The 18,048-nt window shown below is 43.1% G+C and overlaps 1 protein-coding gene across 3 annotated transcripts in view; it reads right to left on the bottom strand.

Moving 5' to 3' along the window:
- Positions 1 to 18,048, bottom strand: part of LOC134016951 (plexin-A1-like) — a 165,308-nt gene that overhangs the window by 118,450 nt on the left and 28,810 nt on the right. For all 3 annotated transcript variants that reach the window (XM_062456207.1, XM_062456214.1, XM_062456200.1), the window contains exon 2: positions 14,659 to 16,071. In XM_062456207.1, coding sequence (XP_062312191.1) covers positions 14,659 to 15,843 — 1,185 coding nt within the window. In that variant the 5' untranslated portion in view covers positions 15,844 to 16,071. The remainder of the gene's footprint in view (positions 1 to 14,658; positions 16,072 to 18,048) is intronic.

Genomic DNA, 18,048 nt, shown 5'->3' on the forward strand with positions numbered 1-18,048 from the left:
CGAGGAGTTTAACAACTGCTGGAATAGAATGTGAACACTGAGTCGGAGATTCAATGTAATCTTTGATTTCTTCCAGTAACTGTAATATTGCATGGCTGCTTACGCCTGGGACACACTGGCTGCGAAGCGCCTGGACGCGCGGCGCAGCGCCACGATCGGCTACGACTGAGCAAAAGCTGTTCACACCAGACGCGCATTTCGGTCACCAAGCCTTTCAGCTACTCTGAGCTTTCCTTTACGCTGACATGGTACATAAACATGGCATTGGCTATATCCCAGGAGTCAGTTGGCTGAGCGGTGAGGGAATCGGGCTAGTAATCCGAAGGTTGCCAGTTCGATTCCCGGTCATGCCAACTGACGTTGTGTCCTTGGGCAAGGCACTTCACCCTACTTGCCTCGGGGGAATGTCCCTGTACTTACTGTAAGTCGCTCTGGATAAGAGCGTCTGCTAAATGACTAAATGTAAATGTAAATCCCAGCATTGATCCTTATCTACGTTGTCCATGTAAAATAGTTGCTGACATACAACAACTCCCTGTGCTTTTCAACTTCGAGAATTCATTTGATGCTGATAGACGCTTTAGAAATCGACTTGGGGGTTCTCTCTCGGTAGGCTATGTCTGCGTGTGTGTTGTGTGCAACGCGTGACAACTCGTTTCTCTCAAACAAACAAAACAACTACGGGCATGCTAGCTCAACGGATCAATCCATTTATTTTCATTCGTTTTTATAAGTTTAAACACATGTAAAGGACGTTCGTTACCAACATTGTGTAATTATAAAGTCTACAACTTTACAAATGTTCACCGTAGTCTACAATTAATGGAGTAAAATCTTAATAACATGTTTTGTATTCAAATATATCAACTAATATGATGTATTTCATCATCCTGCAGCCGATTTCGCAAGCGTCTCGCAAAAAAATTTGACCAACTGCCGAAACGATCGCTGCAGATCGCAGGCGATCGCAGGAAATCGCGGCGCTTCGCAGCCAGTGTGGTCGGTCCCATTTGATAACATGGGCGCCGAAAGAAAAAAGGAGGCGCTTCCAGGCGCGTCACAGCAGATCGCAGCCGATCGCAGGCAGTGTGTCCCAGGCGTAATGGTTTTGTGTTCACTCAACTCAAAAAGTGTGATCCTTGTGGCAAAAATCCTTTGGCCTATGTCTTCGTCTTGCTCGGGTTACGGCTGCCATTTCACCACGCCTGCTTTTAACGGGCGGAGAATTTTCACCGCAAAATAGAGGTGCGCTTTCACAGGCGGTTTTTGTACATACCGTGGAATACATAATTAGGCACACTTTACGCATCCCCTCCCATCTCTTTATGGGAAACTCCCACTTTCCCCTTGACCCTCCCGTGAATGCATATGCATGACACAGAGAAGCGCAATTTGCCATTTTCAGTTCCCACGACAGGCAGTCTGCGCTTTTACCTCAGTGCGGCATGTTTGTACATACCTCGCCATGCTTGTACATACCTCGCCATGCTTTTACGCGCAAATTGCGAAACAAATACGCCTGAAGTGGGCGCAAATGCGTTAATACATGAGGCCCTTACCGTGCGTTCACACTGCAGCGGAGTGGGCGGCGCGGGTCGTCGGCTTCGACGTTCGGCATTGACGCTCGCGTAGGGCATTGTGGGAAGGCGAGCGGAGCGTTGCAAGTTGGATTTTCGAAACTTTATGTAAATGAAGAGCGTGAAAACGCTAGCGTTGGCCAATCAGATAGTTTTTTTGTTTCTTGTAACGTAGCAACTGTTGGTCATGGTAAACATTTCTAGGTTTTACAATTTCAAGATGGAGAAACTTATCGTATGTGTCTGCACACCCAGTTCTGTTCAGAACAAAGTTACGTAATGTGACGAGCCTCAATTTAAAGATTACATTAAACTAATAATGCATGGTGCAGGGTTGCCGACGTTGTCAGTGTCCCTAGTGTGTTTTTATACTTTTAAATTCAGTCTGGTCACATTACGTGACTGTTCTGTGCCACTGCTAGCTTGCTAGCCCAGCCTACAAACGACTGGTTGAGTGACCGGTGGCGTAACATGTATTTTACTGTAATCTTACACAAATGTTGTGTAAAAGTGGTATTTTGATCGATATTGTGAGTACATGAACCCAAGTCTGCACGCTTGGTCATGACTACAACAGTGACCTTAGAGAACTACAACTCTGTATTAACTAACACGCCCCCCCGAGCGTGGTGCACTGTGGGAAGGCAAGCGGTGCAGAGCGTTAAAAAACGCTGCAGTGTGAACGCACCGTCAGAGATTGCAGGTAGGTCTGTTCTGATATCTGCAGTTGATTTAGCTAGTTGTTGCTGTTGTTGCTAAATTCAATACATTTGAGGGTGCGGAGCTTCAGCTCCTTCAGGCGACACCCCCCCCCCCCCCCCCCCAGTATCAAGCAGAGAAGACTGCTGATTTTCTCACAATTTCAAAGCCTAATTTAACATACTTGTCTGTTTTTTTTTTCATTCGAATTTGGATGGGTAGTTAACAACACATTCTTCTGTGGTGTGATGAACTTAAAACTCATTTTCAGTTCAGCTTTACAGCCACTTTAAATGTGTCTACTTGACGATGAACCAGACATCTTTCATTTGGGTTTTACTGCTGCACTGTACATTGTTAGTAAAAAAAGATATACCAACAATCTGTGTGTGTGTTCGCCCGTATGTGCGTATTTATGAATATCCCATACAAAGAATCCCAGACAGATAGTCACTGGCCCATTGGGTGTGGCCAGAAGGGAACTTCCACTGACCTAGAGCCCTAGGTGGAAGCACTGTCACGCATCACTTCCTGCTCACAAGATATCACAAGGTACAGAATGCTTCATGACATTGGCAGCTCTCCTTGCATGGGAACAGATAGTGGCCATGACAAACACGCACACACATAGCTATAAAGACACTTCTACAAACACAGCTATAAAGACACACAAGTACACACTTACCTATATTTCAGCTGTGTATACATATAGGTGTATAGCTGTGTGTAGCAGTGTGTCTTTATGGCTGTGTGTGTGTTACCCACAGCTCCACACGTATGAAATATCAGTACAAGGTTAAATGCAAAACTCCCAGGTGGCCAATGTGAAATGTCCTGCTATTGGCCGACTCTTGTCATCGTGTTGAGCAGCACTCATTACTCACTCATAGTAACCAAGTGGCAGGTTTTATTGTAACACTCAGTTTGGGAACATTTTAGTCATTTCAAACTTCCGTCCTTCAAATTGCTCTACACTCTACACTCTACACTCTACACTCTACACTCTACACTCTACACTCTACACTCTACACTCTACACTCGTAATGTAGTGAAACAGCGTTGAGACATAACAGGCCCTGGCACCGCTTAAGATACCAGCTTCCCACAGGTGTCAAAACCGTTTAGTGTGTCTCATCCTATAATGGCAATGGTAAACATGGAACATCGGAGTAAAAGGTGTGTGTGTCTGTGGTTGTGGGGAGGGATGTACACACGTCAGCAAGGTCAACATAAGAAAAAAAGAACAGTACACAAACCAGGGTGTGGAAAATAATAATGTAGGGAGATCAAATCAAGAATGTCCACCCAACACAAACACGCACACACAATGGAGTTAACGCGTGTGTACACCCACAGGTATGTATACAGTATGTGAAAATACACATGTACAAGCTGGCGCTCACACACACAGCTTCCTTACTGCAGCTTCCTCAGGCTAGATACATATGAAACAGGCCACTGCACAGTAAATCCATTTCAGAGCACTCTGTGGGAGACAACCAATACAGCTGTAAGCTCTGCACTGCTGTGTGTGTCATAAACAAGTCCTGTATCTACAAAACACACACAGACACAGGCATGCATCCTGGATCTTTGGTTGTGGATAATGATGTATGCAACACACACTCTCGTACTAGCAGGCAGGCAGGCACTTCGACACAGTGGGATCAATACATAATTACACTGACAATTAGTATCATTAGCATGGTGTTGGGGTTAGGGATTTGTGAGCTAAACACTCTTCCGAGAAAAGGATGGAAAGGTCAGACAGAGAGAGAGAGATACAAAGACGGGGGGGACTGTGAGTGGGGAAGAGAGAGTGTAAGGGAGGGCAAGAGATGAGAGGAGAGAGGATGAGAGATTTAGCTTTGGCTGCAGTATTCCAGTCCCCCCAGCTCCCACCCATCGAGACCCCCTTCTAACAGGCATATTGATTGTGGGTCAGATTCACTTGGTAAAGAGATTATGGTTCTCTTTCAATAGGCACAGGCGCACTCACACACACACACACAAAGTAAATGGTATTGTTTAGATCTCTGTCGATTGGGATGAGAGGCAACGATATACAGCTTGTGTGTGTGTGTTTGTTTAAAAATGCAAAAACTCACATCTTCTATTTCTCTCCGACATCAATTCAATACACTATAACACACACGCAACCTGTGTGCCTAGACTGGGCTTCTTCTCCATTCTCATATAGAACCAACTGGGCTCTACAATAAAAGCAACTAAAACACGACCACCACAAGCCGCAAGGTTAACACAGGGCTAATGCTACAAACTCTCACGCCTTTCCTCAGTGCGAGCAAGTGTGTCTATTTGCTCGACCGCCATCCACCGGCTGACAGCGTGGTCCCAATTAATCTTCTTTAATTACCTCAGCACTTTTACCGACACGTCGTCCCAATTAAGGAAAGAGAAATATCCCTTTGTCAAACAATGATTCTAATTACCTTTATGGCGTTCGCTCAATGTCATTAGCTCAATGTATTTAGCGAGGTCATTAGTTGGCCTTCAATTAGCAGAACTTTGAAAAGCTTGTGGGATTTACATTTTCCTTCATTGCTTAGGATATACTGTATCCCCTCACCCCCATCATTTATCTTTTATAATTGTTCTAGGAAGCCCATTTTCATGCACAGCTACCTGCAAACAATTGCAGATTTTAAAGATTTCATCTTTAAGTCATTACTTTTTATTTGTGAAACAGTGGCCCCCCTGCCACCTATTCTTGCAGAGTGAAGTGACTTGAAATAAGAAGCAGTTGCGAAAAGTCATGACAAATAACGAGGGAAAACTAAATATGCAGAAAGACTTGGTTTTATGGTGCCTGGTGTCATTACAATGGTTCGTGTTTTCTGCGTCTTCTGGTCTATTGTGTTTGGTCTCTGGGGTTGAGGTGGGTGGGGAAGCCTTGGAACAGATACAAATCCTAATCTTCATGCTCCATAGGCTAGGCTAAATGGGAGATTTCCGCTACCACTTTTAGAGAGGGAAATGTGAATATGCAACAAACACACACACGTTTACACATGCCCACCAGTGACACACATAGTCACACATACATCACACAAACACACTGTCACGCATACACACAAGAATACACAGCAAAGCAAGTGCAAAAACATGTATCCAGGGTGAGTTAGCACCAGCACACAAACACACCATCTGTGATACACCCACAGTCATTCCCAAATCAGACTTTTAAGGCTATATCTGCCATTTTATTTTAATATCCTCCACTTCCTGACTTCGAGTGGTGAGTCCCCTAGGAGGGAGGGTTGTGTCTGCGAATGCAATGGGCTGGCTGAGGGGGTCAGGCGCAGGCGTAGCATTCAAAAGCACATCGCTGTGATAATGCGCTGACATGATGGAAAGGCATGGCAGCGAAGGTGACAGCACAGTACCTGGGTGACTGACACCAATATTATTTGTGTTGAAGCAAGTGTTTAATCATCTCGATCCTTCTCTCCCCTACTTCTCTCACTTGCTGTTTTTTGGCAGACACCAGGAGAGGATTACTGAGGTTATCTTTTTCTAGCTCTCGCTCTCTGTCTGTGTCTCTCACAAGCACAGGATTCTTTCTTCATTCTAACTCTCGTTCTCTGTGGCACGTATTCTTCCCTCCATTCACCTACTTTCTAAATCTCCCTCCTTCCCCTTGCTTTCTAGTCACCCACTGCCTCCCTCTTTCCCCTCACCTCTTTTCTTAGCTCTGTCAAATTTTCACACCCTACCATCGATTGCTCTCTCTGACCAACACCCTCGCTTGCCCTCACGTCGCTTTCTAGCCGTCTCTTTCCCTCTGTTTCTCAGTCTCCCTGTAACTCACCTACTCTTTCATTTTCTCGCTCGCTAACCCCCTCCCTCATTCCATCCCTCTCTCAGAGGGGAAATGGTTTCTATCGATCCACTGCCAAAGCAGGGGAAGGTCAGAGGATCACTAATAAACCACATGGACAAATAAGGGTGAAGGAGGCCCCTCAGTCACACACCCAAATGTACACGCACATCACACACACACATGCGCACACCACACAAGCATGTATGCACATGTACATAAACATACACGTGCACGCATGTACACATACACACGTACACAGGCTGTGTTTTAGCCTGAGGTCCTAAACTGAGATAACAAGTGTGTGTGTCTGTGTGTGTTCTTATAGTCCCCACAAGGATAATGAACACGAATAGTAAACTAAGAACAAATGTACTCTTTGGGGAAATTGTCTTTCCCCAAAAGTGCTTATTTTAGGGTTTAGGGTTGGAATAAATGTAAGGGTTAGAATTACATTAAGGATTAAGGTTATTAAGGTTGAATGGGAGTGAATTAAAAACACACAGGGTTAAAAAAAACCTGTTTGTGTCAGTATTTCCTAAATGTCTTCTTTTTGAAGCAAGCAGCTGACATTAGTTCTTTGGTCAAATCACAGAAAAAAGCCACTACAAAATAATTTCCTTATTGCCATACCCTGGCTCAAAATTACTAAGAATAAGTCAAACACTTATACAAAATATAAACACACAGTAAATTTCAAAGGAGAAAAAAGGTGATTGGTAGTACAAGAACCCATCTATCATAGCCAAGTTGAGTTGACCAGAATATCCTTCCTCCATCTACCCTCTGTTGCGAGTGCCAGATGTTGTATAGCCAGGTCAACTGATCACCTCATCTGAGTCACCAGGCATGGCAGGGTGAGGACCTCCAACTGTTCTAAAGTCATATGAGAGGTTCTCACTATTGACCAAGGGTATGATTGGGAACCGGGTTACTGACCATGAATCAGTGCCTTAGAGGGACATCAGTGACATCCTTAACCTAGCTCTCACCCGAGGGTCACCATGAGGCCATAGGACAGCAAATATCTTGACAGAATTACGTCACCCACTCATGCCAAGGGCTTTAAGACCAGAGATAGTCATAGTATGGGTTTATTGGGTGAATATTGTGTATAGATTTTAAAGGCTGCGAATGCCTCACAATTTGACAGTCGGTGCAGGAAGGAAGGAAGGAAGGAAACAAGGATGGATACAAGTAAAAGGAAGGAAAGTGAAGGATTCTCATCAAAACAACCCAGCTCCATAGAGATGAGTGGAGCTTCCCATTGTTAAGCCTGTCTTGCTTCCCACTGCACAAACAGATTGAAAGAGAGAAAGGACAACATAATTGTGGGGAAAGTACAAGGAAGAGGAAATCAGCCACTGATGAGTTGAGAACAGTGAGTGTGAGTGAGTCGGGCTAGTAATCCGAAGGTTGCCAGTTCGATTCCCGGTCATGCCAACTGACGTTGTGTCCTTGGGCAAGGCACTTCACCCTACTTGCCTCGGGGGAATGTCCCTGTACTTACTGTAAGTCGCTCTGGATAAGAGCGTCTGCTAAATGACTAAATGTAAATGAGTGAAGGGTGACTCAAATGGATAATTTACAAGTCCTCCCCACCCCCCTCACTATATCTACACCTGTACACGCTTGCTAATGAACTGCCATAAATGATAGCCTGTTGTTGCCTTCGCTGTGCCTGCACTCTCTCCAACCAGGCTAGCTTATTGGGTGTGCTTTGCCTTCGGCAAGGGCACAACCTTTGTTCTCTCACATATATATTATTATTATTATTTTTATTATTCTTTTTGCCCCCCTAAAACTCAGTCAATATTTGGCCTACATAGACAACCTAGGTGTCAAAAGTTTCGTCTTGGTAGCGATTGAGTTGCTTCTATTGGGATTTACGTTCCGTTGCATGGTTTAGGCTCAAGATAAGTTTTTGTGGCGAAAAGTGAAGCTAGCGGTCGCTAATTTGCTAGCCACAGTCACTGACGTTACTAACGTCACTAACGTCACGAAAACTCGCGTGACTACCTCTAGCAGAACATTAGTTTAGCAGCTCGTTAACTTCTGGGAGATAGCTAAGCTAACTGCTTTACTGCAAGGCAGCTGCAGAAACGCCACAAGCGAAGAGGCCAGGGTGATAACTATTTACTAATTTTACTTTGTGATATGACACACAATTGTGATGTGTAATGTACAATATAAGCTGATATTATTAAGGAAGTACATCTACTTTCGGAAACAGTAGTCTACTATTTCACTGAAGTATTAGCATCATGACATTAGCCTGTGTTGCCCGGGCAACACATACTAGAGTGGTCGATGACGTATCTGTTTTCAATCGTTAAAATAAACATTCCTCACAAATACATTTTCGTTGTAGGATTTATTCTGACATTAGTAAACGATTTGTTGGTGAAATTACCATTACCTGTGGTTTCAAACCAGTGTAGCTCACTGCAACGCTGTAGCCTACCCGAGACACTAGTGAGTAGCTAACAAAAACATCTCCACAGCTGTTTAGGAAGTCAAACGGCAAACAGAACATGAACATGTTCGGCACTCCCCTTACTTCAATCAAAAGTCTTTCAATAGGTGAAACTATCTGACTACTAACCTAAACTTCATTGCCACAGCCTAAACTTTGTCAATCTGTTCATGAAAATAATTAATTTCAGCCTAAACCGTACAACGGAACGTTCAATCAAATTCAACCAACGCAATCGCTACCAAGACGAACACAGCAGTAGTCTAGTACTGTACCGTAGTAGTACAATTTACCGGGGCAGCTTCTCCACACATGGCTATATCGCATTTTGCGTTGTTACTGACAATGATCGCTACCAGTGAGCTTTTTAAGAATGAGCGATTTTCCACTAAATAAATGTCAAGCTTATTTACGTTTTTGGGGGCATATTTTCAGTTAGCAGATGGTACCGTTTGAATCGCGATTCCATCTTCTACTGCCGGTAACGTCGTTGAATAGTCTTCAAAGGGGATTCTTTATGAATTAATGAATGCAATATGAGTAGGCTAAATGCATGAAAATATCACGAGAAGGGAAAAACTTAAAAGGACGTTTAAGTTATAGAGATTAGGTCAATTTTTACTGCCAAATTTATTCGTTTTTATTCAGCTATGAGGCTGCCTCTTGCAGGGGAAATGAGAAGACATCTATTTCATTCTACGCTTCACTCGTATTTTGAGTTGTAAATGAGCAGCAAAAAAAAAGATGCTTTTAAATTTATGTAATCTTTATAAATAATAAGTATGCATTTTTATATAAAATACACAGGAATATCAGTTGTAAAAATGTAATTAAAAAACTGACCCCTGTGCAACCAACGCAAGCAAGCACACCCTACAATTTCCCCAGAAATTGTACTCTCTCTAGTTGGGTGTGCTTTGCCTTCGGCAAGGGCACAACCTTTGTTCTCTCACATATATATTTATTTATTTATTATTGTTTATTTTCGCCCCCCTAAGGATCAGTCAATATTTGGACTACATACACAACGGCGGTGTCAAAAGGTTCGTCTTGGTAGCGATTGCGTTGGTTGTATTTTTATTTACGTTCCGTTGCATGGTTTAAGTATAAATTGCGTTTTTGTGGTGAAAAGTGAAGCTAACGGTGGCTAATTTGCTAGCCACAGTCACTGACGTTACTAACGTCACTACGTCACTAACGTCACGAAAACACGCGTGACTACCTGTAGCAGAACATTCGTTTCACATCTGTTAACTTGGGGGATAGCTAGGCTAACTATAGCTTTACTGCAAGGCAGCTGCAGGAACGCCACAAGCAAAGAGGCCAGGGTGATAACTATTTACTCATTTTACTTTGTGATGTGAAACACAATTATGAAATGTAATGTACAATATTAGCTGATATTATTAAGGAAGTAGACCCACATCTACTTTTGGAAACGGTAGTCTACTATTTCACTGAAGCATTAGCATCATGACATTAGCCTCTGTTGCCCGGGCAACACATACTACAGTGGTCTATATGATGCATCTGTTTTCAATCTTTAAAATAAACATTCCTCACAAATACATTTTCGTTGTAGGATTTATTATGACATTACATTACAAGTAAACGATTTGTGGGTGAAATTATCATTACCTGTGGTTTCAAACCAGTGTTGCTCACTGCAACGCTGTAGCGTACGCGAGACACTACAAAAACATCTACACAGCTGTAGGAAGTCAAACGGCGACAGAACATGTTCGGCACTCCCCTTACTTAAATCAAAAGTATATCTAACTACTAACCTGAACTTCATTGCCACAGCCTAAACTTTGTCAATCTGTTCATGAAAATAATTAATTTCAGCCTAAACCGTACAACGGAACGTTCAATCAAATTCAACCAACGCAATCGCTACCAAGACGAACACAGCAGTAGTCTAGTACTGTACCGTAGTAGTACAATTTACCGGGGTAGCCTTTCCACACAGGGCTATATCGCATTTTGCGTTGTTACTGACAATGATCGCTACCAGCGAGCTTTTTATGAATGAGCGATTTTCCACTAAATAAATGTCAAGCTTATTTACGTTTTGGGGGGCATATTTTCAGTTAGCAGATGGTACTGTTTGAATCGCGATTCCATCTTCTACTGCCGGTAACGTCGTAGAATAATATTCAAAGGGGGTTCTTTATTAATGAATGAATGCAATGAGTAGGCTAAATGCATGAAAATATCACGAGAAGGGAAAAACTTAAAAGGACGTTTGTCATAGAGATTAGGTCAATTTTTACACCGGTCTGCCAAATTTATTCGTTTTGATTCAACGATGAGGCTGCCTCTTGCAGGGGAAATGAGAAGACATCTATTTCATTCTACACTTCACTCGTATTTTCAGTTGTAAATGAGCAGCAAAAAAAAATGCTTTTAAATCTATGTAATCTTTATAAATAATAAGTATGCATTTTTATATAAAATACAGAAATATCAGTTGTAAAAATGTCATTAAAAAACGGACCCCTGTGCAACCGACGCAAGCAAGCACACCCTACAATTTCCCCAGAAATTGTACCCTCTCTAGTTAAAGAAATGCAAGGTGAATGGGTGGGAGAAGTGGTCAGGTGAAAGTGTGTGGATGTGTGGCTAGCACCTGCTACCAACATGGCTCCTTCTGCCCTTTCAAAGTTGTATTGAAATGGCTCCATCATCAAGCATATCGTGAGTGTGATGGCCGGAGATTGCAATGATGGAACGAGGGATGAATGGAGGAAGTAGGAGAGAGATTTATACAGTCAGAAGTTTGAAGGTGGGTGACAAAGAGAGAAGATTCTGCAGAAACAGGAAGATGAAGATAAAAGGGGGGGTGGGGGAGGTGAGGGAATGGAAGGTGTTAAAAGGTAGCACCTGATGTATAGGCAAAGTGTGAACAAGCTTTGTGATCCTCCTTGTAAACGCTTACGATTAACCACAAATGGTATTATGCATGCCCAAAGCAAGCTGGATTGACAGGAATCCAAATCATGATTGCTTAAAGGAAAGCTAAAAAACACAAATGTGAAATACACAGAATGTGACAAAGAAATTGTGGCCGAGGGATAGTTTTTTTTCAGCAGAACTTACAGTGACAAATGTTAAGTTGAAGAAACAGTTTGTCTATTTTTGGTGTAATGCTAATTGCACAGCTTACTGGACATGTGATGATATAAATCTATGACAATTGGCATTTGGCTATTGTGGTGTTAACTCTTCAGTAGCATAATAAAATAAATTATCTGATACTACGATGGGGACAAAAAAGTTCATCAAAATGCACGGGCCAATTGTAAAGGCTAAGACCCAGTGTAGAGATTAAAGGGTGATCAGAACAAAGTCAATTGTGTTTTCTCTAGCGAAATCATGTCACTCCATCACCCACATCATTTACGCTCTTCAAATAAGTGAGTATGCCCTGGGGGATAGCTTACATGGAAATGTGTGTAGTGTCTCAATGTAGTTTTTTACTTAATAAAAGCAACTTAAGCATGGAAGGTTAGGTTTTTTGTGTGTCACCATTTACGAATGAAGCACCAGGCTCCTGTGTACACTACATCATTTCTGGCCAGGTGCACTGATGTCCCCTTGAAAGCATGCAGAGCCATGCACCACAGATCAGTAAGAGAAACCCAGTCTAGCCTTGATTATCCCTGATAACCCTGCACTGCAGACATAATCTGAACTATTCCCTCTCAATGAATTAAAGCTGACAGAAAGACACACACACACTCTGCTCCATGTATCATTGCATCACCTTGTATAATTTTTATCAGAGCAGCTGTGTGTGTGTGTGTGAGAGAGTGTGGGTATTAATGTGGTGGCCACTCTGATTGACATTTCACAAATCCTGGGGACTCGGCTAATGATGTTCCAGTCTGTCTAAATCAAAGCACTGGGAGGTTCTCGGAAGACAGCGGCACAGGAGAGAGAACCCAGGTTCACATTCACAACACATAGCACTTCCTCCCACTAATCACCACTGGCCTACAAATGGCCTCCGAGAATACAAGAGGTGGGGGGGGGGGGGGGGGGGGGAGGAGGGTTGGGAAATCAGTGACTGATCTTATTGTATAGAAATAGGGTGTCCTTGGGGGGGTGGGGGTTATGGTTGGGAAGGCTGAAAAATATAAATGCGTAGCAGAGGAGGACCAATCATAAATGTGTGGCAGAGGTGGACTGGCATTTCCAATAATGTCATTTATTCCTCATTGCAAGCCTAAAATGACGAGCAGAACCATTGTGTATGGTACAGTACCATATGCAGGTTCTACTGCCCTAGAATGCCACAATACAAACATATTCATGAAGACCTCCAGAAATAAGTTGTTGGTGCATTTTTTTTACCCCTACAAAGGGGTAAAATGCATTTTAATGATTTCTAAGGCTCTGGAGCTCCACTGAAAAGCATATTGAGAAAAGTCAAGCAACAATGATTCAAAACACAGAAGTTCACACCAGAATGGTTGACTAACAAGATATATGAAGTATAAACAAGATTGAAATGTATTGAAAAGACAAATTAATTTGAGTTGAAGCTGCCCTGCATGGAGGTGGGACAACATTTCTCCAAGGTTGCTTTACTTTCATTAAGAAAAGAAATAAGTACCAGCACCATGTACATTCTGGAAATGTAGACATCCACATGGCAGTGTATTTTTGGCAGTTTTGACAAAACACCAGGGGCCTCATGTATAAACGTTGCGTACGCACAAAAAGCTTGCGTACGCTGGTTTTCACGCACACTTTGTGATGTATAAAGATTTACTTGACGTGAGAATGTGCGGGCCGTCACGGAAAGTTTTGAGCAGACGTGAGAATGTGCGGACCGTCCGCAAAGTCTTGTCTGGCTCTGTAACGTGGCGAATTCTAACTGAAAAGTGCTGAAACTCACCAAACATTACAAAATAAAGTTTCCACTACTACGTTTATGATGTTGACTATTCAAAAAACATAAAAATAAAAGTTTGATCATTAATGTGGATGATCACATCAAAATGCCAAAACCCAAAACGGGAAGTGCTATATAGCCTTCTGTTTAATCCGCCACCACTTAATAACTTCTGTTAAACTTGAGGGTGTCAAACGAACGACAAAATCACTCAGGAAATGCATGTCACGCTAACCCTATAGCTGCCATGCTGTTACGATGTGCCACCACTCGTTTCTTCATTTAAAGTTTTACATCGGACCATTTCTTTTTAATTTCTGCCATGGTCCGGTTCTCTGAACCCACATCATTTATGGCCCTATAATAATAATAGTGATTTTATTTGTAATGCACTTTACATTTAGCTAAATCTCAAAGTGCTACAGGTTAAAAACAAGAGAGGGCGCAAATAGTAACAGTTTTCCACTCCGCCGACTTTCTTTTGTCGCTAATACCTGATTACAGGCCGACAAACAGGACACATTTTCTCGCCTCCACCTCTGTTGTCAGAACCTCGATCTCACAGTCACCGTATTTTTTTTCGAATAAACGCCGCAGCGTTTATTAAATAACGTTCATTTTTGGTGCAGCGTTTATTCGAGGGCGGCGTTTATTCGAAGAAATACGGTAATTCAGACAAAGAAATGACCTCAGGAGTGCATTTATAGTCCATCTGCATATTCATTTATGGGAGGAGGCAAGGCGGGGTCAGTGGCTCGTTCATGTGCGGTGAATCTCACGTGATTTATAAAGGAAAGGTGCGCAGGACCTGGTGTACGACCGGTTTTATACATGTGAATATTTCTGTGCGTAGGTACTTTTCGAGTTTTGGCCGTACACCATCTTCTGGTATGAAAGCTATGCAATCCTTTATACATGAGGCCCCAGGGAGTTTGGATGTGTCTGACTATCAGGATTTTTACATGGACTGCCATGAAACGGATAAAGGCCTGTTGGCATCGATCCAGTATTAACTTAATGACACTTGTACCAATCAAACCAACACGAACTGATTCAAATAGATGGTCTGTTTGTGATACAAACAACTGAATGAATGTTGTGAGTGCTTAACAGTACTCTAGACCTAAGACACATTTAGTGACGTTAGAATATGTTGACTTACCGAATTGATACAGGCCAGTTCCTTGTTGAGCAGCCAGGGCAGTGACAGTTTCCCATCTCCTTTGTAGCAGGACTGAATGCGCTCCTTGATCTTCTCCTTGATCTTGCGCAATGTGAAGAGGCAGAGGGCCGACTCCTTCGGTGGCTTGGCCCGATTTTTCTGCCCCTGGGAGAAAACTGTGAATAGGATGTCTTCATTTTCTGAGATTCCCAAAGAGTTGGCCAACTGCCGGCCTGGTCTGGCCAGATAGGCATCCTGTACCAAGCGGTATTCCACGCCATCTTTGGTACAGCCAATGGGGAATTCCACATAGGAGTAGAACTTAGGGTCATCCACACACAAGCGTACAATCTTGGAGGTGAAGAACTGTTCACCGCTGGCGTCTGGTGAAGTAAGTTGTGTGTCCAGCTGCATAGTGAGGTAGTATACAAACTGTTCACTGCTGAAACTGTAGATGTAGTAGATGTCAAAGGCTGGGAATTTGGAAAGTGTGTCCGACGGGATCTTCAGCTGAGAGGAAACAAATTCATCTTGGTAGACGAAGCTGAACATGTCAGCGTTCTCCTCATTTTCCATCAGCTTGCGGCTGGAGAGGGTGGGGAAGTACTCTGACTTTCCATCAATGGGAGTCCCGATGAAGAGCTTGCTGGGAGGGCCATGAGAGGAGGAGATGATGACTCCAGACATGGTTCCTGACTCTGCTACACTTGAAAGGTAGTGCTCCTTGCGGTGGTGCGGTTCCCCAAGCTTAAATAGGTCATCTAAACGCAAAAACTGGCAGATTCCTTGGGAGGTACTTCCGCAAGCAATAAGACGGTTCTGAGCATAGTCAATGAGCAAGAGCTTGTTGACATTGCTGGTCTGGGCCAACTCATGTGGGCAGGACTGGACACTTGGTGGAGGGTAGCATTTCTCGTTGTCCACCACTGGTCCCGTCATGTGGTTACGAAGCTTGGTGAGGTTGCTGGACAACTTGAAGATCCAGTTGACGGCGCCCACATAAACTTCTCCCGTCTTGCTGTGGATGGCTAGGTGTGTCAGCCCCCATTCAGTAGGGGAGAATACTTTAAAGGGCTGAGGTTGGCCTCCACTGAGAGATGGGCCTGTTAGGAGTACCAGCATCCCCAGAAGAAGCAGATTCCCCAGGTTAGGGGGGAAAGTGAGTGACCTTGGGAAGTGCCACATATCTGGGTCTGGCTAGAAGCAAGGCTGAGAGGGCAATGGGGGAAAGGACTCTTTTCCAGCAAGTCCTTAGTCTGGCTTTATTTTTTGTTGTTCTCTCTTCCTCTAAAATAAGGGACAACAGGCTGGGAAAATATAAGGGTGGAAATGGCTCCTATTGATCCAATGTCCTTTCCTCCGTTATCGAGGCCGTCATCTACAGCATCATCCACTACTGCACGGGTGGGAGCCCTGCAAGGCAAAAAAAAACACATTATGAGTTGCCATGAAACATTTCTATTGATTATGCATCAGACCCTGCCCCTAAAAGCTCACGAGACACACAACCAAATTTAGACAGGGGAAAAAATATAAGTTGCCATTCACCCCAGATAAATAAATGATACAAGCTCAGGCCTGAAGGGCATATCCGTGATGACATTTAATTATGAAGGGAGATAGCAAAGAGGCACAGGCAGATTATGAAACGCACGGTACATAATGGAAATCATGCTGGAATACGTTATGGACCCACAATTCTTTAATATTTCATATATTCAACATTACCAAGGGGGTTTCAAAAAGGCCAGTCTGGGGAAACTTGCCAGTAGGCACCCTTATATTGACAGACAACGATTTGTATCCAGGTCTACTCCAAGGCCTCCAGATAGTGCTTTCTGTGGTATCAACAAACTGTCCAGTATTCCCCCTTTCCTAATTAGGAAAGAATTTCTGCCAATAGATTTAAAGGCATGGCTCTGTTTCTCACAATGACAGCTCTGTTGATTGCCAAAATATTTTTTTTGCTACCCTGAGGCCTCTGTCAAAACAACTCAGGGCCACATCATTATGGACAAAACATGGTATGCAAAAAAGAAAGGGAAATGTATTGATTAAAAAGGAAAGAACCTAGTTCTACCATTCTATAACGAGAGACTGTTAGGCAGTAAGAAATGGTGTTGTTGAGTGTGTTTCTTGACACACTTAAAAGTTGTCTTCTACTTGAGCAGGAGCAGTTCTCTGAGCGACTCAAACCCACCTCATTCCTTCCCATCAGTTATCTAGTCACTAACTGCTTACCCTTATCCCAAACAGTCAATAAATACAAGCAATAAATAATTATTGTGAGCCAACATTCACTCCCACTTTGCTGTTAGTGAGAGTGGGACTGTGGGTTTAGTGGCATTTAGCCCCAATTCCACTTAGAAAGAAGGTCATTTTTTAGATAAAAAGACCAGCTTCTTTATCTAGCACAACTATTTGTTTAAGGAGCCAGCACTCTAGACTGGCTGTCATAGGTCTAACTGCATCTATTACAAACCTGTTAATTGGCTTTAGAATTATAGGAGGTGGGTTACCTTTACACAGGAGGCAGAAAATGGAAGGAATTATTGAAGAAAAGAAAGAGGCAGGGAGAAGGGTAATGAACAAGTGTGTCTGTGCACGCGTGTGTGTAGGGGGAATTAGGTGTCCTCCTGAGACAGAGATGGCGGAGAACTCCAGCTCTTGCCAAGGCGCTGTTTGACAGGCCAATCATGTTCAGGCATCCTAGTTCTCCTGTATGTGCTGATTATGCAAAACGTGAGGAAACTCTTCCAGTCAGACACTTCAATTTCACAATTACAATGAAAGTGTAAGCGGGAGGGTGTTTTATGTCCCAATAGAATCAGGGAAAGATGGAAGACAAGGGTGAGAAAAATGATGAGGCAGGATGGCAGAAGATAAGTGGTGATTAAAACATGAGATAGAGGAGAATGAGGAATGTATTTCTTCATTTCTTATCTTGTTTATTTTTTTTTCCCTTCCGGAAAGTGATTGAGGGTTGGGTCAATCTGTCCACCAGTCCCACAAGGATGCGGGAGTGTGGTCAATGTACAAAACACAGGTAATGCATGTGTGTCCATGAGTCTCTCTGACAATAATTTTTGGTCAATAACAAACCCTTATCTCGACACTGAGTGTAGGGTAGGAAAAAAATAAAATAAAGAGAAAAGTGGAGGGAGGGCAAAGGAAAGAAACGTGTCTGCTCCTATGGAATTGAAAAGTATAGCTCTGGGTAAGCAAGCGTGGTTCAGGGGAGTGTGTGTCATCCAATTTCCTCCACAAATGAGAGCCTAGGACAAGATGAATGTGCTGCTCGGAGAGGGAGAGGCAGCTGGAGGTGCCGAGTGACAACACAGAGGTGTGTACTGGCATTTCAATAATGGCTTTACCTGCATTTTAAATAAG

Source organism: Osmerus eperlanus, chromosome 1 (assembly GCF_963692335.1).
Source record: "Osmerus eperlanus chromosome 1, fOsmEpe2.1, whole genome shotgun sequence".
Taxonomy (NCBI): Eukaryota; Metazoa; Chordata; class Actinopteri; order Osmeriformes; family Osmeridae; genus Osmerus; species Osmerus eperlanus.